The sequence below is a fragment of the Hyalella azteca genome, unplaced genomic scaffold, assembly GCF_000764305.2.
Source record: "Hyalella azteca isolate HAZT.00-mixed unplaced genomic scaffold, Hazt_2.0.2 contig1871, whole genome shotgun sequence".
NCBI classification, from domain to species: domain Eukaryota; kingdom Metazoa; phylum Arthropoda; class Malacostraca; order Amphipoda; family Hyalellidae; genus Hyalella; species Hyalella azteca.
In genome coordinates this window covers 233341-260102 of record NW_025932167.1, presented here as the reverse complement: position 1 = coordinate 260102, position 26762 = coordinate 233341, and the positions used below count along the sequence as shown (strand labels likewise).

General features: G+C 37.0%; 1 protein-coding gene across 2 annotated transcripts; it reads right to left on the bottom strand.

Annotated features, from left to right (window-relative positions):
- Nucleotides 1–105: 105 nt before the first annotated feature.
- On the bottom strand, nucleotides 106–24300 carry LOC108676341 (sarcoplasmic calcium-binding protein 1). 2 transcript variants are annotated; one of them, XM_018164406.2, is made up of 6 exons: nucleotides 24216–24300; nucleotides 15644–15699; nucleotides 8052–8218; nucleotides 6582–6711; nucleotides 2051–2154; nucleotides 106–1716 (listed from the first exon to the last, which is right to left on the bottom strand). In XM_018164406.2, the coding sequence occupies exons 2-6, from the start codon at nucleotides 15693–15695 to the stop codon at nucleotides 1588–1590; spliced, it is 582 nt and encodes a 193-aa protein (XP_018019895.1). In that variant the 5' UTR covers nucleotides 15696–15699; nucleotides 24216–24300; the 3' UTR covers nucleotides 106–1587. The 2 variants fall into 2 exon arrangements, with proteins under 2 accessions (XP_018019895.1, XP_018019896.1); XM_018164407.2 differs by lacking the exon at nucleotides 6582–6711 and adding an exon at nucleotides 6105–6234.
- Nucleotides 24301–26762: the final 2462 nt, after the last annotated feature.

The following is a 26762-nucleotide window of genomic DNA, read 5'->3' as shown; positions in this document are numbered from 1 at the left end:
ACGCTGGAAATTACTACTCAGTAGTTGACGAACCTTAATGAGGTTATTTATTGGCTTCTTAGTTTTGTCATTAGCAAATTTGCGATACGTGGATGAAACTCAGTGAAATTTTTATATTTTATTGAACAGTTAAAAACGAGTCCTTGAATGACTGCTTGAATGTGTAGGATTTTCGGATGTTGCTGTCGAGCTGGATTAGACCTTTATCGGCTATCGGTAGTATACACTGCCTTCTGCTGCTTGTCATTAAAGAACACAAAAATAGTTGTTGTAAATGCGTCTCGAACAAGTTAGTTCTTAACAGGAGCGAAAGACTTCAAGACACTTCTGCACGGGCACTGATGTGGCTCAGTGGGTGCCCATTCAGAAGCAAAGCTGAAGACTTCTCACTGAAATTCATGTAATTTCTACACGTTGTTTCCAATAGCGAATTATCGTACGGCTTTTATAGGGGCAGAAACTGTAGCTGTACAAACAAGTTCATCGTCTTTCGGTCTCGTAGAGACCTTTAATCTACACACAACCTTCGTCGAAGAACTGTTCTCGAGTTCAAAACTAACATAGTGGTCAATATCTTGCCTTTCTATCCATCACGTTTGATGTTATAAGGTGACTGGAATACCAACCCCGGGCTGAACGCGTGTACGTTCAGTGGAACGCTGTTTTAGATCTTATTCTTATTTCTGAATCCATAGGGTAGAGCCAAAATCTAATCAAGGCTAATTAGAAACCTAGCCTCGTTAGAGTTTTCTTCACCGACTCGTGCATAAGTTTATTTTTTATTTTTTATTTGAAATAGTCACGATTCATTTATTCAGTTATGGGAATGAATCCCGAAGTTAGACCGAATGCATCACGTGTAATGCCAAATCTGAAGCACTGTAATGTTTCGCTAAACAGCACAACAACATTTTGTGCGATGTCATTGAGTGTGGTAAAGATAATAGGTGATAAGCTAGCTTATCGAGCTGCACGAAACATGGCAGGGAAAATCCAATCTACAGTCCATTTGTTCGAACGTTCAAGTTACTGTTATGGAAATTATTGTGAGGAAGAATCTGACCGGCGTTAATGAACAGCAAGTAAATTTTATATTGATCCGTCGGCCCCGTTCGGACAATACTAGCGTTCACTCTTAAAGTTATTTTAGTAAACTGAAATGAGGCGCATGGACGTTGCAGCTTTGAATTTTACAGCAAAATGAGTAAATTCATTTTAAAAAAAGGTGCTGACTTCAACCGTTATCTGTCTTTTGAAATATTCAAGTTTGTATTCTAACTAGCGGGTGGACTTTCCTCGTGGACTGAACACTTTTATCGAGTACGAGATAAGGAATTAAGTGAGTGTGAATGGTATAGCCACCCAGACTGCACATTATGGGATAGAGGCTTCTTAGAAGAAGGCAGGTAACAAGAACTTGGGGACACTTTTTGTTTATCAATGTGTATTTTCAGCAAAACGTGGCCATTAAAAATTTGCCGTAACCAATTGAACTTGGAAAATAAAGCCTCTGTGAGCTTTAAAGCTTTTCATCTCCCATAGCTTGTAGTCTGGGTGAGTTACTGAAGGCTGAAGATGCTAATTAATCTAGGCGACGACGTTCAGGGGTCCGAAAAGGTAGACGGCGTTGCACTTCTCGTCGGGGTTGGAGATGAACTGAGCGTAGAGGTCCTGGTAGCGGGTGAGGCTGATGCCACCGGCCTTCTTGTCCTCTTCCTGAAAAATTTATCAAAGTTATTGCCGTTTTATCTGGTCTCATGTGTTATAGTTCAACGATACTTAGCACCAAATCTAGCACATTCAAGTTGAAGAAATCATTTTTTAGATTAGCTCTCATGAGTTATAGTTCGATGATACTCATTCCCAAATTTAGCACATTCAAGCTGAAGAAATCATTGTTTAGATTAGCTGAATGGATCGATAGTCGCCTTATCATCTACGTAAGAGGACGGTCGCCTCCATTACCACATGAATTAACACACACTTGAGTTGACAAGCAGAGACACTCACCGTGAGGAGGAGGTTAAAGTTGACAAGCAGAGACACTCACCGTGAGGAGGAGGTTGAAGGCGTCATCAATTTCCTTGATGTTTGAGAAGGCGGCGCGACTAACGCAGTCCAGCCTGTACTCGTCCACGCCAACGAGCCCGTCACCTGTAAGACACTCGAACTCATCAGTAGGTTAGGTTAAGTTAGGTTAGTTACTCTCGAAAGTAACGTTTGGCACTCGCTCATATATCAAACATTGTGCGATATATGTACCATTTATGTGTTTTTATTATCTAGAGAATTTTTAAAAAAGCTAGAAAACACTCCATTGAAGGATGTATTTATGACTTCTTATAACATCGAGTTACTGGGCTCGTGAGAGCTAAACTTGAATAAATCAATCTCGAATATTCGTACTTTCACGAGTTTATTTAGTGCAATTTTTCTCTGAACAATTTAATTTTAGCACATATTTGCTAGGAAACACTTCAGACAACACAAATTATAAAATAGTAATTTAGTTAATATTTTAAATTACATACGCTGCCCTATACTTAGTTCAATATTAGCATGAATTATTTATCGCCGATCTTCACAACTGTATTGACCGTACTCGGAAATGATTAATAATTAATTCTAATAATTCAAAATACGAAATATATGGGATATCGTAGTCTGGTGAGATGCTTCAATTTCTTACATCAGGAAACGATTTAACTCATTTTATCGTTCAAAGTTACAAAATTATTCGCTTCCAGATAAGCTTTTCAACAGTTTTAAGAAGCCACGGCATGCATATAAGCATGGTTTCAGTTGTGTAATCATGTAAGTTTATGTTTGTATTCGAGAGTTATCGGGATGTGAAAAATTATTCTTTCACTCGCCCAGTAACTAATTCATTAATACACAATAATATTGGAGAGTTGTATCGAGTTAACATCAGCCGCTCACATAAAAGAATAGCACTATGAATCATTATGTACATATATATGTGCATTGACAGATATTGAATGTAAATGAAGTTGATAGTATACACATATTTCAACATACAGTATATGACACGTGTTAGTTCCATTTAACAAGAAAGCAAGACCAAATAAGTAGATTATTTAGTTATGAACCATCAGGAAGCATGCACTTATTAACTCGATTAGGCCTTGCTTGCTGGTGCTGCCTCATGGTCGTTTAAGATATTTGAAACAAGCAAGTTGGATTGATCAACAGCAATAGTGACTAATATTTTAAACTGACAAGTTTTTTAAAAATTTTACCGTCACTCACAATTCCACGTTTACAGTGAACACAAAAAATCTCCCAGATAACAAAGACTAGCTCGCTAAGTAATATTTAATATGGGAATGGACACCAATCATGCAGGAAATTGATTAGGGACCATAAGGTGCATAGAAGTTGACTTATATTTTGCTTGGAAGGTAACAATGAGTATCAATGATAGATCACTCGATTCAAACTGCTCCATCAATGTACGGTGATAGAATCACGGATTAATGATGTTACATTATCAGGGTGGGTTCTAAAAAATCAGCTATCGAAATTGTTTCAATTCAAAAATATAGGCATCAATAAAAAAGTACTAAAATGTTGTTTCAAAAGTGCTCGTTGAAAATAGAGTGCTTAAAATTACGTACGCATAAGGTAAAACGACTGGAAAAATTGGGGACCATACATACACGATGTATCCACCCATCATGTTCACATTCTTTGCTGGCGTTGTAAAAAATCGAAGCAAATAAAAAATCTAATCGAACGCCCAGTCGGTCGTGTGGTCAGTCTCATATGAGCAGTAAATCGTCGAGTTCAAGCTTTCAGTGGTCATATTCGTATTGAAGATCATGTTAGAATGATAGTTGTCACAGAGGCTGTCGATCTTGGATTAAAATTTTGCTACAGTTCTGGGATGGCCGGTTTTGAAAATAGTCAGCTTATGTACACATGACAAATGCACTCTTGATGATCTATGAGGTTTGAGTGAGAATATTATTGTGAATTATGGCAAAATATTTTCGGTAATTGATTATAGCTAAAAAAAAGTTGTGTAAAATATTTGCTCGGGAATCAGAACTATGGACTAATTATTACAAATATTAACAATACTTCACGAGGGAGGGATAATTTTATATATTTCCAGAGGATATATTTTAAATTTGTAGTAGCTGGTTTTTATTTATTTATAAACGAATATTTTTGAGAAATTAATTAATTAATCTAATTAGTTTATTTACAAAATGCTTAATTTATTTACAAGAATCGTCTGTTAAGCGATACATAGAGACTATTTTCTATGTCCAACATGGATAGTCAAAAATATACAAATACTGAGCTTGGACACGCCAAAATTCCTTAAAGTCTCGAGTTGTGAAGAGAAGAACAATACTTGTGTTAATGAACTGACATTCTACAGTGCAACGGTTTGAAATTATAAAATAATTTCATATTGGGTAAAGAATAGACGTTATTAAGTCTCATTAGCGACATGCTGCATGACTTCCAGCGTTCAGATATCGGATAATACAAATACATAGGTAAGCCAATTCTGGTGCAAGAAGTATAAAAAATTGAGCTGCAGAAAACTAAATGAAGTTCGGATAAGATTTAAGTGCAATAAACTGAACGTGAGATTCGACCCAAACAAAATTTAGGTAAGTATGAACCTCTGGTCTCTGGTCATCTTCGGCCCCGGAAATCGTAGGTATTGCGCTGTATGATCTACAGCTTTGGTAGCTACATTCCAGAACTTTATGACTTGATTAAAGGCTCCAAGAAGGCCAGATTTACATCTCCACCGATCACAATGATAGCCTTAATAATCAACACCTGCTCACTTCGGCATTTGCTCTTCAGCCAGCGCATTTAAAGAAGTAGAAAGACTGTGATATTGACATATTGTCCTCAATCTCGAAACTGAAGCTAAAATTGTCTGATATGAATAATAAGGTTTTAAATATTTAAATGGACCAATTCGAGAAATGCAGGGAATTTGCAGAAGGATTAGTTCAACGATAGTTTAGAAACGTCGAGATTCATGGGAGGTCTTGGGTGTCGGCAGAGTGCCAGAGACCAGAAGCTGATAAGTACCTATACTTTGAAAGAGGAACCTACCATTAGTATCAATTGTTTTAAATTGGTTCGTAATGAATATCTTGAAAGCTGTTGGGAAGCAGTCGTAACTCCTTCCAACGCAGGCATTTTGAACAGCTTGCTTGAACTCTTCTACTGTTATCTGTCCATCCTGTTGAAATCAATCATAAATGCATCCCTAAAATACGAGTAATTTAGTTCAGTTGGGAATCGGAACCACAATCTGGCTTGTACGAAGCAAAATGTGTAGTCTTAAATTTATATTTTACGTACAACTAAAATCGACCGTCCAAAATTCGGTTCCGAATGAGATCGAAGCTAATTAATTAAATATCCTGAATCTTATTCATTCATATCTGATGCGGCTGCTGATTTTTTTCTCTGAAGTCAGTTGTGCGAGAAAATTCTGCCAATTTTTTAGAGAACTTCTTATACGAAAATGATTTCTCGGAATACAAAATTTATCCACCGAGGACAGCGGTCGTGAAATTCGGTGAGATTGTCATCATGTTCGTTTATTCATAATTTAAATTATCCAAAACTTAGATTGTGGATAACATGGTTTCTCATTGTAATGTGGAATTCATGCATATACGCGAGTGATGTTATTTGCAAACGTTAGTCTTTCTCAGTTCTATGTTTTCAATTGATTTAATTTTGAGAAATTCTAATAACGTATATATAATGGATACACAAACGCATCTTCTTATATCAATGAGCGTGCGGCCAATAATTGCACCTGTCTATAGTTTTAGAATTTATGTTCCACTTTTTGAGTAACTTCGAACGTCAGTTGTGAATTCTGAACATTTTGCAGGCGCATGACAAATACGAACTACGCATTTCATTATAATTATCAGACTGAACGAGTAAACGTGTAAAAATTACTGATCACAGACAGTTCTGGAGTTGACTTTGTTAAAATTTAGTCATTAGTGCGGCACAGTCTTGGTTAGTGGCATCGCAGTCCAGCCTATGTTCACGCTTGCCAGGCAGAGACAGTGAATGAAACCTACCGTTTACATCAATAGTCTTAAAGGTGTTGGCAATGAAACTCTTGAAGGCACGAGGAAAATCAGCATAGGCCTTGCCATTGCAATTCTTCTGGATAGCCTGCTTGAATTCCTCTACAGTTACTTGACCGTCCTGTAAACCAACAATCACAAATCATACGTAGATAGAAAATTAATCACTATACTTGGCGGTTGCCTAGAGAACACCAATGGAGTAAATGCACTGGTCAGTACTTCACGGTTGCCTACGTAACATTCTGTAATCAGGAAGTTGGTCAGTAATTCGCGTCCACCTGGAAAACATTCATTCAGCGAGATGAAGAAGCTAACGAGGTTCGTTGGATCTCAACGGCGGGACGTGTTAAAAGTGTTGTTTGCGCTGAAATTAAGCATTAATATTGAGTTAGTCGTAGCATTAATAAGGTAGAAGCTGCTTGAATTACGAACCATTGAATAAATTGACCTCCACGTAAAACCTACCATTGACGTCAATGGTCTTAAAAGTGCTAGAAATGAAGGTCTTGAAGGCTCTTGGGAGTTCGGCCCAAGACTTGCCATTGCAGTGCTTCTGTATGGCTTGTTTGAATTCATCCACTGTCACTTGGCCGTCCTGAAATGTTACAATAATTCCACTGCTCATTAAGTGCTTAGCATGTGCAGCTTACCCTCCCCAGCGGCTCAAGCATGGAATTCTAAAAGTGTTACTCACCTCTTGCCTCGAGGTTGGCCGAGCTAAACTGTTTAACTTTCATGCATTCATTGAACATAGGTTCAACTAATGAAATGAAAATTGGACGAATCGAAAAAATACAAAATAAGTGTTTGCTAAACTTCTATGAAATACCTGCTAAAAAGTAGTCTGTAAGTCAGAAACAGTTTAATTCATGTCAAATTCTACCCGTGAGACTGAATTCGATAACTATTCCATGCAAAGCTAAGCCACAAGTAGAAAGGCTTTCTGGTCACAAGTTTATCTACGTTCATAAGAATATTGCTTATTTTTACCTTAAGTGTTTCTCATCACTTCTTGTACTATTCAATTCCAGTAGGAGTTAATTAACGTGAACAGAATCTATAATAACATAAACAAGTTCAAATCGAAAGAGGATAACGTATTTGCAATGTTCACATGATTCTTGATGGCCCGTCAACTTAATAAAAACCTCTCGATTTCTTCCCATTCTTGCTTTCAGCAGATTTGTCATCCTTTTTTTATCGTGAGTAAAGATAAACTGCGCGTATTTTCGTTGAAAAGGCTATAATTTTAGTTTTGAAATCTAGTCTATTATCTAAGGCCTTGTTCACTAAGGCCAATTTTTCTGTAGAAGGCCCAGTGGAATTAGCCGTGAATCAACTCAAACCTTTAATGGTTAGTAGTATCTACCACTACACCTCTGAATCAATTGAATTTAACCGTTACGAAGCCTGCTTGGATAAATCTAATTTAACGCTTCAAGACATACTGTTTCTGATTTATTAAATACCTGTTTCAACATCTGTCTTCAATTCATAATATTTCTACAAACAATTTTCCTAATTCGAGTCTACTATGGCAGCAAGATTTTGATAAAAACTAGATTCTTCAGTCCAAAAGTATTCATTTCAAATTCAGATATATCTAGTTAATAGTTATTGGATGTAAAACTATATATTTAATGTAATTAATTAGAACTTTCTGTCCCGGAAATCGGGTCAACTGTTGGGGTAACTTCTCAAATTTAATTTATTCTCCAATACCTTTAGAACTTGACGAATTTACGATTTCCGGCCTTTCATCGCCTGGCATTTTATTTCGTTATAAGTCAAATTTTTTGTTTATTGATATACCTTGTTATTTAGTGAGTCTAATAAAAGATTTATACTAAAAATCTTGCTCGATTTATCTTGTGAAACCAATTATTGAGCTTGATATCATTTAGAATGCATGAAAGTAAGACATAAAAGTCTCACCTTGTTGAAGTCGGCGAGCTCAGCGATCTCGTTCCAGAGGTCGCTCATGATCTTCTGGTTGCCGGCATATGCTTTGTCGTCCCAGTTGCCACGGCCCTCGATGAGGGTGTTACGCAGGGCCAGGCATTCGAAGTCGTTCTTGTCCAAGTATCCATTGTTGTCAATGTCTGCAGGAATTCGAAAATAGATGTTTATAAAACATCATAATATATTGGTTGAAAACCCGTCTTTAACGCATTCTCTCATTTATGGAAAAATTGCCCTATTGTGCTAGTCATGTCCGTCCGTCCGTCTGTCCGTGACTTCACGTTTTCGTCGATTTTGAGAAAATGCGCTCCCTGTCACTCACTGCAGTGAGTACTGAGTTAAATTTTTCAAGTTAGCATTGTTCTTGAATTTTCAAAACTCATGTCATGACTGAATGTTGAATGACTGTTGAATTATTGAATTCTCGCTTCATTCAATTAATATTGTATTTGTTTCTATGTTGTCAAACGCGCATTTAAGCTGTATGATTGAGCTGATTAATTGTTATCTTAAGAGATCCGCTCCACTGGCAACACGTACCTAAAGTTCGCTTAGGGACACAATTCATGGCCATGCTGAGAGCACCACCCACGACGGCTACCATACAAGCGCCGTCTATCAGTGACACCGAGAAACGGACTGGGGCCGTACTTTCAAAACTCGCTAAGTTAACGTAAGTACTTACTCTCTATTTTTTTATCTATGATTGGTGGATTTTGCTTGAAAGGCCGTCAATGATTGGCTGACGAACTTACGATCTCTTTACTTTTTTTTTAAAGTATGGGCCACGCGTAGCTTCCCAAGGCTCGAAACCACGGGCTAGCTCCTCTCATCTCGGTATCGCTTTTGCCAAAAAATGTTCACCATCTTTCACCAAAAACTTAATATGTATGTTTGCATGATTTTTTCTGAAACTCGCAAATTTGCCGTATCAAATTAAAACTAAACTCTTCTTTATCGAACTTTCTGTTGGTCTTAATCTTTATTTCAGTAACCAGATGCTGGGAAATGTTTATTATACATTTGTGATAACCGTCTCATCGCAGTTGTTTCAAGGTAATGACTTCAAAAAAATTTATTAGATCAACAAGAATTACTTGTTTAGCCGAAGGCTTTGGGCAAAAACATGATTAAAGTTTCAGTATTCACAAAATCATCAGCAAAAATCCGCAACGTTTCTAAAACATTCTTTACTATAACTAGAACAATAAGAAATGCGCGATCATTAATCTACCTTATGTGCTGCTATCAAAGCTTTCATAAACACTTCAAGTGACCTAAACTGCGAAACTTCCTCTAATCTTGATCCTGTCAGGGCGCCATGACGTTGAAGTTAAGATCGCTTCTTGAAAAGTTTGCTCTGCTTAAATTACAATTTAAATTCTATTCTAAAACCGCAAAAGTCGCTACAGACTACAGGCGTTTTATTTGCGATTAACCCTGATATATTTACGCAAGAATATTGTGAATTCAAAGATTGTATAGAATGAAGGCAGCGTGACATTGCGACAGAAAAAACTTGGCTTTTGTAACGTCTGACTTCTCATTCGTGACCGATTGGGCATGATTTCATTTTTACGTCTCAATTCTGTTCATTATTATAATGAAATAATAAATAATTGCATTATTTAGTTATTCCGATTTTTGGCTTATACGAGTTCCCTTATTCGTGGAGCAGAAAGCTGAAGAAGAATCAAAGTGAAAAACTTTTATTTCCGCATAGCGATACAAATTCTTTGTCTGGTTTTGACAATGTATGAGAAAATAATACCGCAAGTTTTTTCTGCTGATCATGCGATTCAAGTATCCTTCAATACATTGCGATTTATCAGTAAATATTAGCATAAATTTGCCGCATCATTTCTGGGGACGTACACACATTTGTGTTTTTTTCGACGATCATAATATTTTAGCCTCTTTTAAATATTCAAAGTAAAGGATACTTTCTTACCGCCTTAGAAATAACGACCCAACAATAACAGCGATAGGAACAGTATTTTTTTGAAGCAGCCTAACTAAATCTCTTGAAAATTGCTAAAGGCATATTTTTTTATTTGTTTTTGTTGTCAGGTTGTAAGCCCCAAAATTTATTTACAGCTACTTTACAAGCCAAATGTGCGAATCACGTAAAAATATTTTTTCTGAGCATCCGAGCGCTCACGATGCGTTCACCTAACCGTGGCGCGACGAAAGCCCACAGACGCCGCTTGTCCTAGTCTCCGATGCAATTGCCATTGTTATCGTGACAAGTCGTTAATAAATTAAAGCTGTGCAAGTTTTGGCAGCTTCTACCGCATCGTAGCTCAGCTCCACCTCACGACATGTCGCATTCTTGATCGCGTTGCATAACACGTAAGCAAGCCGGCTTGCGAGTGTCGTCGTTCGGGAGCTGCATGCATTTTTCGGTGTACTTAAGGTGAGTGCCGGGGAGCTCGTGCCAAGACTAGAGTAAAAAATGAACCGAGCTGCATTACGGCGAATGAACTTCGATGCTTCGGCCAACTTCCACGTAATAAAGTACCCACACCTCGACGCTGTACTTCCACACATTTTCAGCATTGACCAGGCTCAGTACTGTCCCATATAGTGCACCTGAAATAACGACCAAGCAAATGTTTAAATTTGCCAACTTCATAATTTTTGGTTGTATTAAATTGGCCAAAAAATTTTCATAGTTTTTAGTTGTATTAAAATTTAATGTTGAGCATAATGACAAACATTTTCACTTGCAGAGGATGTCAACGATACTGACTTCATTGCAATATTTTTTATTGCTAAAGAAACAATTCGATGGATATATAAAAACTTTTCGATAATGTTAATACGGGAGGTGTAATTTGTACCTTGCAAATTTAAAACATGAATCTTCTAAACAATGCTTTTCCTGGTGAAAAAATTTCAAAAGGAGCAGAAATTTCCGATGCTCTCTTGCTAAAACTTACTTCTTTAAATCTAAGAATTCTTTCGAATGCGTTTCTCAACTCAACCCATATTATAACATGCTAACTCTCGCAGCCAGAACTGTGTTGTAGAAATTCTCCACCGGTTTATGGTTTAGACTTTAGTATAGACTAACAAAAATGTCATAAAACGAAAAGCAGGAACGGCAATCGATCGTTTTCTTGTGGGTAGGTTATTTTTTTCGATTAAAAATGCATAACAAAGCAAGTTTATGTCGTGAAGCTGGTAGGAAAACTCATTTAGTCCTGTTTTTCTTTCAGTTCCCGAACTGAACCATCGCAACACACGAGCTCTGCACAGTGTACAGTGTACACATATACTGACTCGATATCGTCCGTTGTGAAGTTAAGTCCTGTGACCAGAACTTAATTGAGGATGAAGCAAATGCTGAAGACAATCGATTATATTTTTTTCTTTCGCTCAAATCCCGCAGATGAAAGTAGATGTAGAAGTTTCAAGAAATAAATGTACAGAGGTTAGATAAAATAAGGAAAACACCTGAGAAATTCACAGAATATATTTTTGCATGGTGTAGGTCTACCTATGTGGCAATTGCAGCCTCAGTTCTCCGAGGTATTGATTCATACAAATTTTGAATTTTTTCCACAGTAATTTTACCCATTCTTCAGTTAAAACTCCCTCCAGATCTTTTAAAGACGATGGCGGCTACAATCGATTTCTGACTTGCATATCTAAAATCGAACATAAATGCTCGAAAATATTCAGGACTGGCGATTGTGGTGGCCAAATTAGATGCTCAGCTTCATTAAAATATTTTTCGTGCCATTTTTTAACAATTCCAGCTGTATGGATCGAGGCATTATCATCTTGAAGGGAGCGCAGCCGTGCACCACCAAATTTGTGCACAAATATGCCCTGAATCGAACGCCTTGGATCTTTCCGGACCTACACCAATCAACCGTGCACCACTCGGTTTTGTCCTCTTCCGGCCTTGACCACCACCTGCCGTGCACCACCAGGCCGCGGATCGAATTTGACTTCCAGGCATCGTCAAATTACGTAATTTTACGTTCACCGCATCTGAAGTTAGGTTTCAGATAGCATAGTTCTGTTCCAAAATTTATCGTCCTTCGACAAGTGGCCGTTCGACCGACGGCTGGTTCGACCCACGGCCTAGATACGGACGGCTTGAAGTGTTGAAGGCTACATTCCGCAAGGCAGGAATCATGATGGTCCATTACATCCAGGGCAGTGGTGGTCTTCGGCAGGCGACTCATCTTGAAAGATGGCGCTCCTTTCCGGAAACAGTGCTTGAACCATTGTATAAACTTGGTCCTCCAAAATTCCTAAATAGTCACGGCTGTTGATTCTTTCATGAAGAGAAATCATTGGACCGCCGGATTTGCAAGAAACAACGCCACAGATCATCACAGATCCCTCGCCATGATTTAAGGTTGGGAGGAGGCAGCCGGGATTAAATGACTCTTTTGGCTGTCTCCAAACTTAAACCCGGCCGGAGGTTGGAAATAAGGTAAACGAATATTTTATTCTGCAGAGAAAATTACATTTTTACATTGCCAAAGGGACCAATTCTGGAGGTTTTAAACCTCTTGTACCTCTATAAACGTCCAGAATCCGGGAAGTTTCTGTCACACAAGCACCTGCCGTATAAGCACCAACAATTTGGCCTCTTTGAAAGTCATAGGGGTTTGCCATTTATAGGTTATAGGTTAGGTTATAGACACAAAAATTGGCTAAAAATACCTGTGCAAGGATAAAATATCAATTAGCAGCAACAATAAACAATAAAAAAATATGTCACGTTTTCATTGTTTATAACATGATCAAAAATTACGATATAAAAATTTCAGGTGTTTCCCTTATTTTGTCCAAACCCTGTAGATGTACCAATTGAATCTGGTTACTTAATTTTAAGCCAAGCTAAGTTGTCAATATGGATAATTAGCAATTAATGATCGTCAACGGTTTTATTTCGGTGGATTACTTTCAGCTAGTTAAACTCGTGAATTTCTCCTAACATATAAAAAATATAATAGCAAACTCCGTACAAACTTTTGATCTTATGGATTTACTATGGCACGTGTTGTCTTCAATTATCCATAAATCCATTATGTTTATACCTTCTCATGATATTCGATTAAGGGCATGACTTTTTGGACCCCCACCTGAGCTTTCCCATCAACCTTTGGAACTTTTCAGGCACTATGACGACCGGGGGCCATACTTTCAAAATTTGCTAAGTGAACGTAAGTACTTACGCTTTATTTTCTTGTCTATGATTGGTGGATTTTGCTTAAACGGCCGTCAATGATTGGCTGATGAACTTACGATCTCTCAACTTTTTTTGAAAGTATAGGCCCGGGAATCTTTCTGTTGTGTACGTAATTCTTCACGCTCGTTTCTCTAGCGACTTCGCTAATTATAAAAAGTTATGGGAAAATAATGTGCCCGGCGCTGTAGAAACGGCCGTAATGTTTTCATCCTCACGACTGACGAGGCTAATTTACGTAGCGCCGAAAACAAAAGTGAAGCAACGTTGGGGGCTTTGTTATGAAAAATCGTACTTCTTGTACGTGTTCACCTCCTTAGCTCACTTATATGGCAGCAATTATTTGTCGGCAAACTTGTAATAGTTAAACAGTAGCTGGGGATAGATATTTCTTAAGCATTCTAGAGTATCAGCCCAAGCCAGGGGTAGAACTTGTCACTAGCATCCATTTCCATTGTAGCACAAACGCTGGAATTTTATATTTTATAACAATACATACCTGAAGCTTTTCTAAGGTGACACTTCAATGCAAGAATCTAATTAACAACGTACCTCGCTTGAAAATCATTTACATTAAATCTAGGGACCATAGCGATGACAATGAGAGTCTTATTGTATCCGATTCCTTCACGATATGCAATGAGCTATTTGACAACATTACATTGCACTTGGCTACATTACATTGTTTTTTATCTACATAAAGTAGTACTTATCTACAATAAATTAAAATGTCAATATTACTTTGTTCTTTTCCAAATAAAGTATTTATTAATTAAAATAAATTGTACATGTCAACATATTACATTGTATTTGTCTACGTAACATTGTACACGTCTGTAATAAATTGCTCATTTCTGTAACAAACAGTTTTGGTCTACATTACAAATATTGTCTACAATAATTTGTATTTGTCTCCAATAAATTGTACTTGTCTACATTACATTGTACTTGTCTACATTATATTGTACTTGTCTACGCTACATTGTGCTTGTCTACGTTTCATTGTACTTGTCTACATTACATTGTACTTGTCTACGTTTCATTGTACTTGTCTACATTACCCATGTACTTGGTCCTCATGTTGCAGCTTTCAAAATTCAATGATGTACCTGCTCCAGTTCAGACTCCATCGCACGTTCGTTCTCAGCTCTTTCAAAATAATGTAAAACTTATTTGAGATTAGATGTTATATGGATTTCTAAATACTTACAAGTAATCTCAAGTTTAACTTGAACTTTAACATTGAGAATTAAATAAATTGGAGCTAAGGAACTGACTAAAAAGTCTGGTATCTTTTAATGAACATGTTCCCGTGATCAGTTGCATCGACGGTTTCAGTCAGAGCAGTGTGAAGGTTTTTCTCGAATTGTATTCAACTTGCATGAATTTTATCAAATTTAAGCTTCTAATTATTATTTTTTTTTCAGGTTGATTCGCGCTGCAAAGAACAAAGTAATATGAATTAAACTTAAGTGGGATCAGCCATCTGTTGGCTGATCGATAACAGCTCTCAGATAAGCCGATAACAGCTATCGCTGTTTCGTGCAATACGGTTTATCGGAACAGCACGTAGCCCCCTCTTTGCTGAATACACTATCAATTTTGTTCAACCAGTCTTGAGAGCCTCTCCCGACAGGTGTTGGTTGTCGACACAGTTGTCTATACATGCTACCAGCACACACAGGTGAGGGCTCGACAGAAGACCTTTATTCTTCGTCACATCGCTCTTGAAGTAACGCCCACGCTACAACTCCAACTTGCAAACCCAGCTTCGCCACCACATGCATTGATCATTACATTTCCAAACTCGATGATTAAAACAAAATTTAAGGCATTAAATTTAAAATTAAAAAAAAATCACTACTAGTTTTGTGATTTATTTTGATATTTTCATTTTTGACATATTATACTAAATATTTTGAAATAGGAGAATTGCGGATCTAAACATGTCATAATTAGAAAATATGTTCAGATGAAATACACACTTTTACTGTGTGCATTGCACTGACCATAAAGTTGTTGAACCAACTTCCTTCCTGTTCTTGGTTATGATCCATAGCTTCATATTCTATCCATAAATCCTGGATACAAGTTCACGAATCGGTTCCATATTGGAATAACATAGTTGTGCACACCAAGTATCAGAAAAAATAATTCATACCACATTGAGTGTGCATAAATTTCCATGACACGTCTTCACGTAATTCATTTGATAGCGAACACGATATGGTTTTGGCTTATCTCTGTTTTCTTTATTTTTAAAATTTTCGTACCTACCGTAAAGTACATTCAAAGATTAAGTCAAATGTATAAATTTTTGTAGCATCTGCAAAACCAACGAAGTTGCACTCACCATACATGTATCTGACGACGAACTTCACACGGTTATCCCAGCTGTAGGCCATGGCTCTGAAAAAAAAAAAATCTCGTTTTTTACCAACGAAATAGAAATTCAGCCTAGGTAAGTAGCTCGTAATTTTTAATTTGGTACTTAAATAAAAGATGGAAGTGAGAAGTGACACCAAGTATTGCATTTATGACGGACATGACAAGGGTTCAAATGGCCAACTTGGAGTTGGCAATAAAGCACATCACTAAGATTACTTATTAAATACCTAATCTGTATGTATGATCATCATGTTTGTGTGCAAGTGTAAAACTGAAAACGAAATTACGTTACTTCAGTTCGGTTGTTACAACGTAAGAGAAAAATGAATTGGCGTGGTATCGAGATATTTTTCTATCTGCTTCATTTCAAGTCATTTAAATTCATATGCATCCCATGCATGGCGGGCACAAGTTCGTGTTTACTTTACGGTACGGTTAATAATGATATTAATTCCCCCCAAATTCATTGGTTTATGAATATTAAACCCATTTGCATTCCAATATCTAATTTGTTATCTGATTTTGAATTCGGCGTAAAATAATTTTTTAATTGGTCATTTAAGGTGAAATAATTTCATCTAGGCCCAGAGAGATCACATTGTGCAGGCCTTGACTTGTATAAGACAATTCGTCCCTAGTGTTGGATATTTGGTTATGTTATTTTTTGGTAAACTTGCTTCTGTTTTTTTCGGTTTTCAAGGAAGCGTCTGCAAAAGTACTGTGCTTATTTAGCACAGTAATAACGGAACATATTACCTCTATACTACGGATGTTTAGCCGAATCAGTTCTATCCACATGTAACCATATTTAATGTACTTAACTTCGAGTATTATCAGCAAAAATCGTAATTGTATACATCCAATGAAAATATAAGTCTCTGTAAAGTTGAAAAACTCTATAGTAATGATTCTAGATTAAGTACATTCTGGAAATATACTTTTGAAAAGGAGACTAAATTGTAAGAAACAAAACAGCCGTTTTTCATATTTTTGGAAGTTTTCGTTTTCTGACTAGCCATGTCATATAATGTTGAGATATAATAGAAGACATAAACATTTATATACCGTACGGCTAATTTTAAAATCGCATTTTTTCACACAAATTTTTATATTTATTTTTTATATGATTGATATGTTAAAGAATCTTTAGTCCATTGCGAGCAAACATTTTAAATTGTTCATAAACTTCAAATTCACTAACTATTAAGCGCATCCCAAACAAAACAAGTATAAATTAGATAAGTTTTTGGGACGTTAAATGGTTCTAGCACGTTCCAGAACGCCAGCAGCAGCAGAATCTGCCGCCGTCATATTCTCATTAAAAATGAAAGTTGCTTCCGGTGCTGCGGCGCTCTCTATACTTCCGCTTTGTCGGCACGATGGCACGACCAACTCCCTGTTAAAGAGGAAGAAATGCGAGACACGCACGCCGCTCCACCTGATGCAGGTGCTGCTCACTTCCTGACCTTTACTGATCTGCGTTGGTAGTTGAATTGATCACTTGCTGATACCCACACAGATTATAGCTATAGCTTTACAATTAAGCAAATTACATGAAAAAGGTATGCGCACTTATACAGATGATTATGTGCAGAATAATCAGGCAGGCCCATCACTCGAGTCACCCAATTCACAGTTGAATTTCATAATATACAGCTCTCAGTCAGGTTAATAAGTGTCCAGCTCTAAGTTCTTTATGTGTTATGTCTGTTATCTTTAGTCCATTAGAGGTAAATTATTCTGCAAACGCGCAATATACATATTGGTTCGAACTTTGCAGCACGCATCATGAGTTCCGAAACAATACTTAGAAAGTCTTGTTAACCGTTATCTACATGACGAATAAAATATACGACGTCTTCACAACAATGGTAAATTTGACTACGAGTTTAGTATGTATATGCTGCACAACAGAAAGCTATGTTAGTTATCAGAATTTCAAGTAGGTTATTGAATGTAACACATCTTGTAAATTTGCGACTGTCCTCCATGGCGAAGGTCAACAATCAGTTCAGTTCAATTGCTAAGCGAAGGTCAGTTTCAATTGCTTCCATTTCGTTATTGCATTCGCATTTATAGGTATTTTGAGTTTCCTTTTGAACATCACGGCATGATATTCAGCGGATACAAGTGAAGTCTTAATTATTCTGGCTTCATATTTGTGTGTAATTAATGTTGCTTCTTGTTCAGCCATTAATTGCGATGTCAATGTCTGCAATTGACTACAATTCTTAGCATTCCAGGTAATTTGATGATTTGACTTCATCTCTTTGTAGAAAATATCAAATTAAACTTGTAAATGTTGTAGAAACGTGACAGATTTCCTCTCAATAAACTTTTTATGTTTTATTGTAATGTGACGAACTCTTCTTGAATTCGTAAGACTGGACTTAAGGCAGGATACAATTACTAAAAAATAAAGAGCCCAGCCACTTCTACACTTCTATTAATATTAACCTATAATGTTACTTAGCACAATAAAAAACGATTGATTGTAATAGATTTTCTCTCTGCATTTCTATAACAAAGTACCGTATTAATGAACCTTAAATATTTTGAGAGGTGGTAAATTTAAAATATTTAATTTTTTTTTATTTCTCGAAAGTACAGACAGCTGAATACACGCGTGCTTTTCGTCGACGGCATTATTAAATTCTCATCAAAACACCTAAGCAATTTCCTTGGCGAATGAGATTTTAAATTTGAACAGAATTTAAATTCCGATTTTTAATTTGAACTCTTGCTGCGAGTTCGACAAGACTTTTGTGATTGACTGTATATGCCTAAGAAAAATTGAAGCCCATAGCAGTTTAAAGGGAAATTAAGCACGCTAAAACATTTGTTACACCGAAAAGCTAATCAGTTAACATCTCACTGTACTGAAAGTAGCGAAAGTTTGAGCTATTAAATGTTGTAGCTATGGTGCATGTGTCTTGTATGAATGATATATTTCCAAAAGATCAATTGTCTTGTTTAAAAGAATGGGATTCATCTACAAAGGGTAATTTGCGCTGCTTCTAATATTACGTTTCACTGTAGAAAGACATACTTTAAACCAAGCACCCAGTCAACGAATATTCTTCTTCTACTTCAGATGAAAACTATATCCTAGCAAATGTGTTGAAAAAAAATTAAACATGGATACAAACACGGAGGACTCTTTCTCAGCGCCTGACCGAACATTTACAGAGTGATTCACAAGAACTTTCTGTTCTGCATTTTGCACCAAGCAGCAAAATTTTGCCGGAAAAGAGAGAAAAGTAATTCACATTAAAGGCAAGATCACGAAGTTTTGGTCCCGTTTAGTCAGTTGCCACTATGCATTGGTTTAGTGGGTTGCGTACGTTTTGCTGTGGAGGCGTACTTTCCTTTTGGCCGTTACATTATCGCTTCTCAACGAGCATTCCATACTCGGTACCTTGCTCGATCCCCCGATTTGGCTCCGTGTGCTTTTTTTATGGGATTATCTTTAATCAATTGTTTACAATGACTGTCCAAAGACCCTATGTCATATGAAGAACAACATACACCAAGCCATCACCAACATACCCGTCAATATGATTCAGCGAGTTCAACGGAACTTCAAAAATCGACTAACTGAATGCATTGCCGATGGGGGCCGTCATTTGTCCGATGTCATATGTAAAATTAAATTTTACAGAAATTCAGGTAATGTCTTTTCCAATACAGTTCAAATTGTAATGATACCTATGTTAATTTTATTTTTACTGAGGTTTCAAATCAGGAATTTTCCGTGAATTACCCTGTACAGTTGAACATTTCACAGCCACAGTCGTGTTTGTTTCGACGGCTCCAACTACTGCATCAGACCACGTGCGTACCGACCAACATTGAACTACAAAACTCGCATCAGATTATTAGGACCACCACGTGATGATGGTTAGGAGCACCGCGTGATGATGATCAGGACCACCACGTGATGATGATTAGGAGCACCACGCGATGATTCTTGGGACTATTTTGTTCGTTGCTTTTATAAACGATTTGCCAGAAGTCATTGAAGTATGCAAGTATACTCATGGTTTATACAAGGTCCCCGAAGGATTACTAGAATTTGAAACAAGAACCAACACCAGGGGCCACGGCTATAAACTAAAAAAACTGCGCTGCAACTTCTCCACGCGACAAAATTTCTTCTCGCTTTGAATCACCGACATGTGGAACAGCCTCCCCAATGACATCGTTGGCGCTCCAAGTCTGAACGCGTTCAAGAACAGACTAGATGAAGCTATGGAAAAATATATGTTCAGATTTGAAATGCCTAGCACCATATCGAACCCGGTGGAAGTCTAGCAGCTACTTGAAACTATCGTCAGTCATGAAAAGATCCGGTCAAATGAAACTATATTAGATCTTCTGTGAACAAGGCACGAAAAGGAAAAGAATCGGCGACAGGCCACATCAGGCCTACACTTCAGCGCCGAGATCAATATGTTATGTTATGATGATTAGGAGCACCGCGAAGGATGATTAGGACAAGTGTATTCGAGAACCTAGCGCTACTCTAGTGAAGTTTGGCCCCCCTGATAACACTTCAGAGGTAAACGGAGTCTGAACCAGGGATGACTCAGGCCACGAATTCAAGATTTGATGCTCTCTTCCAACTGCTGGTACACCTGGACACCAGCTGATCAAACCGAAATCCAGCTAAACAAATTGAACAACATTGCACTCCTCAACACAACCGTTCCATTCCCCGGGCATTTGGAGCGCTACCTGGAAAACTTAACCCTTTTGAAACCCATGGAAACTAAGCCCTGTCTGAAATTACATGGAAACCTAGTGCCTATAAAAATCTTAGCCCATTTAAACATCAGCTCCTGTGGCAGTTTTAGCCTTAACAATTTTATTTTTCCTTAGAGATTATCCTCGTAATCTCTGCTAATACTCCTATAGAGACAACATGATCGCCTGACCTACTTAAAATCTCTTCCCTCAAAAACCAGTTGACCTGTCAGACCAAGCATCCCTAGCACCAGCAACGCGAAGAAGCAACGCGTTCGGAGTTTCATTTGAGAGCAGCGAGGTGTTAGTAAACACGCACTTGTGGCCATAAGACCTGCTAGCCCCACATACAATCGCTGCATGACTTTCTCTCGAGGCGACACTCGCGCTACCTCATGTTATGAATACCTTCAAGTATCAATAGAGATCTAGGGACGCTGTGTGAGGGGAATTTTGTTAACCGAGTAGCCGGCCTTCCCTGCGGTGCCTTTATTTAATCGCTGCATTCGATTTGCTGTCATTTAAGTATCATTTAACGACGTGAGAGAAAATATGCACATATTAATGATTTCTATTTTCGTTTACTTTTGTGTGGATAAACTTTATAATCGCCTGTGGTGGTTTCTTTGCAAGGAAGCTTTAGAAAGAAAGAAAGAAATCAGAATTGAGTTATCGTAGTAACCCGTTTTTTGCATGGTTCTTTATTAAATGTTCTCTCTTACTTGTTGCTTGCAGCGTTTTTCGATTGGATCAAACATAATAAAATAGGCCTTATCATCGAATGAGATAAAATAACGACAGTGAAATGTTCTCGACTTGGATGTAATCCCATTGCATAGAGCTTGCGTTCTGCAATTTTCTTTTAACAGTAAAAAGCTCGTACTTCTTCCCGATTACTTCTTTTTTGATAAGACGCATCACTGGCTTCACAGTAAAGAAGTTGTTCCTGCTCAATGCTCGCTGCATTTTCAAATTATTGTTAGAACCACGGAAAATACAGAGTGAACTTAATGTCTACGTGCATAAACTATTCTCATCACAATTATTAAATTTTTGTGGTGCAGTTGAATTATTAGGGAATTGTGTGCTTGAAGATTAATTATTAATAAATTCGCAGTTCCTAAACGAGTGAAAATATTCGGTAATCTATTTTTCTACGAGGAAAAGTGAACGTTTCCATAACTCAGACAGGAAAGAGACAATGGGGACTTTCATCGTAAATCCACGGAAATAAGTCATTACTTTCAACTAACTTGTTATTCAAGATACTTGCATTTTATTTCCCAGCGCGACAAGAAAAAACATCTTCCTCAATGAAATATCAATTTCGATAGGCAGGTGATCACATTTTGTCAATGCAAGCAATTTTTTCATGCGGAAGTATTTTAATATCCTCTTGAAAATAAAGAGCCACCAAGCCTGCTGCACATTTCTAGTCTTAATAAATAAAATATTATTCTTCACTTGTAACCCTGCTCCTACCATTTTAAAATTACTAATCTTTAAAAACACTGAATTAATTCAACGGCTTACATTCCCACTAATTATTTTCCTTCATTTGGTAAGTTCTAACTATTGTTCAAGACTCGTCTTGTCAATTGTGCTCATAATTGCTTGTCAATTATGAGCACAATGTCTTGTCAATTGTGCTTGTCAAATGCTCAAAACTAATTTCAACACCTGTGAATGTTGTTTAAGTTTCACTTCGTTATGTACATATTATACCCACTTTACTAGCGGCATTTACTATCAATTTTACTTTTAAGTAATATTTTATCTGTAATAAGTAAATAGAGTCGAGTTATTTATTCTACCATTTGTCAATACTGACACAGTTTAATTTTACCAGTTTCATATTTTGTTCCAATTTTATATTTTCAAATGCAACTATTCCCTCAGCTAGATTTTGCCAGTTGAAACTTTTTTAAGTTTTATGTTGTCAATTTTAATTATGGCCCAGTTTCTTTTACCAATTTTGACTGTTACTCGAATTTCATTCTGTGAATTCTAGTAAAAGTTAAAAACTAAGCACTAAACTTTCGCTCAGATTTTATTTTGCTATTATAAGTATTTCTCCAGTTTCATATGTTTAATTCTAACATAAGTTCAAGTTTCTGTTCTTCAATTGAAACTAATGCTTCGATTCATCATTAGTTACTGTAATTATCAATCATAAGTACTTGTACCTGATTAGCAGACGTTAGAGGAAGCTCAAGTGATCACGGGAGAAGAGAGGCTTGTTGGCATCTACCACACTCGGCGAGTCCAGGCGCTATACTGATGCTGGACATCCAGCCTGGCACGCATCGCCTGTAGCTTCATCATCTTTTAGAAGAAATTTTTTGTCGACTCTCTCAGTAATACTCATACTTTCATAATTACTTTTGCTAAGTTGGTTTAGAAATACTCTATTAATTATTTGACTAAGCTGTAACTCATCCCGTATTAACCGTTCACGAAGATATCCCTACATTTCCGAAGAAACTGGCTCGATTTACTTATAATCAGTGTTAACCTTGCATTAAAGTTGCTTTAAATGATAATGATAAACTAGAAACAAGTTGCCGACATACAAAAAACATGGGGTTATAGCTACTCATTTGAAAATTTGTGAATTTGCACGAATTTGTGAATTTGTAGCTCAAAATGCTCGGTGTATGAATATGAAAGCGAATAACTTTTAATTTGTGGTACAAATTCTTTTTAAATAGAATACTGATGAAGACTTCTACGTCCTTGCAAACAACAGTTGTTGTTATTGCAATGAATTAAATCTACTTGATCATCAAATCACGAAATGCCGGAAGGAAAGAAATACCAGAAACGTACACTACAAACAATAGAATTGCTAACGATGAGCAGAAATCCATTTCGCAAGCATTATTGAGTTCTCCTAATCCCTTTTCATTTCAATTATTCAGCTGGCTTCTCATGATTAATTATTTGCTTTAAAGCGTCTTATTTTTCAATCATATTGAATGTGCTTATTGTTATTTTTTTATCGGAGCAAATCCTCAGATGTGTCATTAAAGAAAGAGGAATTTCCCGTTACTTCCTGACTCGTTGAATTTCGCTTATTTTGATCTTGTGACATGTTCACTTCCTGTCTGTACTTTAATTGGTATTGAAAGAGTTTCCGATAAATATTTTGTGACTATACACCGGCTTTTTTTCAAGTATACTTATTATTAAGAAGTCTGTGTTCATTTTCGTGATGGACTTTAAAATTGTCTTCGCTGTGAAATTGATTCATTTTGAGGTACAGACTTTACTATGAACTGTGTGATGTGGACCATTTTATTAGTAATAAAATGAAAAATAATTATTTATGTAGTTAACAATAAAGAAAATATATAAATATAAAAAATATAATATACATAAATAAATAAAATACTGCTAAAAATAAAAATAGTAAATATTTATTGAAATTATTATATTAATAAAATTATTTGTTTATTTAGACGTAAGAGGTCATTTGCATCCGTACGTTGTTTGCGGTATTCCTCCTAACTCGATTAGAAAAAGAAGTAATTCTTTTCGGAGTTAATGTGACGAGGAAACGAAAAGTTTGTTCGTATTATTCTCAAAATTCTGCGCGCAATGGCTGGTATAACACTTCTATGCACAGTTTCACTGTAACTTCGAGTCTCATTTGACTGGTATTGTCACTTCACCATCAAAGTCGTTCTGCCCCACTGTTGATCCACTCACCTGATAAAAAAAATCCCCTCACACTTTCACAGAGACCTTAAATGTTCACTTCACACTGAAACACCTGCTGAGTAACTCACCTGATTTACGGATATCTCGTCACACTTCCGGACCCAAGTAGCTCACGACGAGCGCAGATATACACGACAGCAGTGGGCACCTCTCACGCCACGTTTATATAGACGCCACGCCGACCCTCGCTGACCCTCCCTTAGCTAAGATTGTCCCTAAGATTGACCAACGTGGCCTCCTATTGGCCACTCGTTCTTTTCTATTGACCAGCAGCTCGTCACCATTGGCTGCTCGTTCTCTGTAGTTGGTCACACTCACTCGGTCGTCGCGCTCTCTCTGAATCACGGAAAAAACTCACATCGCAGCCAGGTAAGCAAGCAAATGTGTGCGGCGCTATTAAAAGAGCAACAGTACCTGTATGGCTGACACTACTGCCGCTACTTCTGTTACGCCTGCACAAGCTTTGGTCGTAATGCTGTTACAGCTTTGATAGCTACTGCCTTTAATCCTGCAACAGCTCCATACAGTACAAAATAATTTCTGTCACAACTGCTCGCTATTAAACGTATATTAATCTGGTTGGCCAGATGGTGGCAAAAAACAGCCAAATTTTCGGACAAAAAAAGGCGCGAGGAGTCTTAAAATTCAACATGTACCAGTAAATTTATAAACGGTGGAGAAAAAATTAAATTTTCCCTTTTTAATAACAAGAAAAAATACAATGAGTATGCATCGATCGCATAAATTCTTGCCAGCCAAACAAATTAAACAAAAATCTGTGAATTTTGCAGGAAAATAGGCCCAAATGGCAGCCCGGATACATCTATATATGTATTTTGCAGTATACACTGAAGTACCGTTATTATGGTATGCTATAGGAATCTAATTACATTTTAGTACAAAACCATAAGCTCTTCAGATTTATGAAAACAACCTTTGCTGTAATTCATGTCCTAATATAAATAATTTAAGCACTGAGAAGATGGTTTGACAGTCGGTTCAGTAATTTGGGAGGAAATGGCGAAATGGTTCATCGCACATGAAATAAAAAGGGAAGAGAAAAACATGCAAGATTGCGTGTGATAATAAAATTCCAAATGTTTGAAGGACCCAATGATTGACGGAACCAGTGACCATGCAGTGTACAGCAACTAGAGGCATCACGAAAATCAAGTAAGTGCGGGTATGTAAACGTACAAATTTCAAAGGAAAGTACACACGCAGGCGCGCATGCATGATAAATATGGACCTGGAAAAACAGTGAGCAAGCGGTAATGTATAAAAAATATAACTCAGTACTCACTGCAGTGAGTGACAGAGAGCGCATTTTCTCGTCGACGAAAACGTGAAGTCACGGACGGACAGACAGACAGACAGACAGACGGACGGACTGACATAACGAGCACAATAGGGCATTTTTCCCATAAATGATAAAATGCGCTAATAAAATTATTCATTGAGAGCAAGTAAGAAGTAAGGATGCTTCGGCGGAGGCAACAAAGTGAAGTTCGCATCGCCGCTGTGCGCGGTATAAATACTTCTGCTGTACGGGCACATCTGCGGCACTAGCCCGCATTACGAACTGCTCGAAACATGCGCCTTCCGTTTTGCTTTATGCTCCCTTACCTTGCTAGGCTTAAAGCACCGAATAAACCTATGCAATTTAATAAAATACATCACCTTCGTGTAGGGTTTATATTGTTTTGCTGTGTTATTCGCTTCAAATCAAAAGCAAATTCTTAATGCGTTCTTGTCTGAATTTTGTCATGTCATCTTTACGCAATACTTATACCGACTACCGCCAATTACAGCCATTTCGCTTTCACTCGGATATCTTTCATTCGTATCGCATTTAATCTCCACACCAGCATTTTCTGTCATATTTCATCTACTTTATTTGCTTTGTCTCCAGGTATGAACCAGAAATTATGTGCTCTAAATTTAGCGGTCAAAAGTAAAATATCTTGAACGGTGAAAAATTTTATTTTTTGATAACAATGCACGACATACTCCGGGCACCTAAGTGCTGTTAAAATGACTGAATAATTAATTTATTGTGTGGTTTATCGGCGCATTCCGATATTTTGCTCCATTGATCAAGTAATTTGCTCATTGTCAGTCCATATGAGTTGTAAATTGAAATGTGGCAGGAAGTTACAATGAATCCGAGATGTTTCGAACTTTGGCAATTTCCTGCATTTGCCTCGCCGAAATTTTTGCAAGTAATGCGTTTGACACGTAATACAACTAATGATTCCGTAATTCTGATTGAACTTATTGTTTTTAGTATATTTTTGTACGGTAACATGTAGTAATTTTACTAATTAAATTCTATCATTTTGATCTAAACCGAAAATACTTATCTAAAATTTACGACCATTATTCGCTGATAGGTGTCAAGAATTGTTAAGAACGGTCGTTACTTTTGAAAATCCGACGTCGGTAGGTTATCAGGTTATTAAGCTTTGCATTGATTAAAACTGTTTTTTAATTAAATAACATTATCAAGTACTAACACCTATTAAAAATGAATAAAATGTAGTATAGTCCCAACGATTAACGAACAATTTTTCTTTAAAAAAGCCCCCAAGGACCATGGCAAGATCTCGCTTGAT

Bases quoted from the DNA above. Each gene is read 5' to 3' on its own strand.
- LOC108676341 (XM_018164406.2), bottom strand. From the start codon at position 15,695: ATGGCCTACAGCTGGGATAACCGTGTGAAGTTCGTCGTCAGATACATG. The intron at 2,155-6,581 runs GTAGGTTTTACG...AGTGTCTTACAG, and splicing joins TAAGACCATTGACGTCAATG to GTGACGGGCTCGTTGGCGTG. The intron at 1,717-2,050 runs GTGAGTGTCTCT...TAAATTTTTCAG, and splicing joins CCTTCAACCTCCTCCTCACG to GAAGAGGACAAGAAGGCCGG.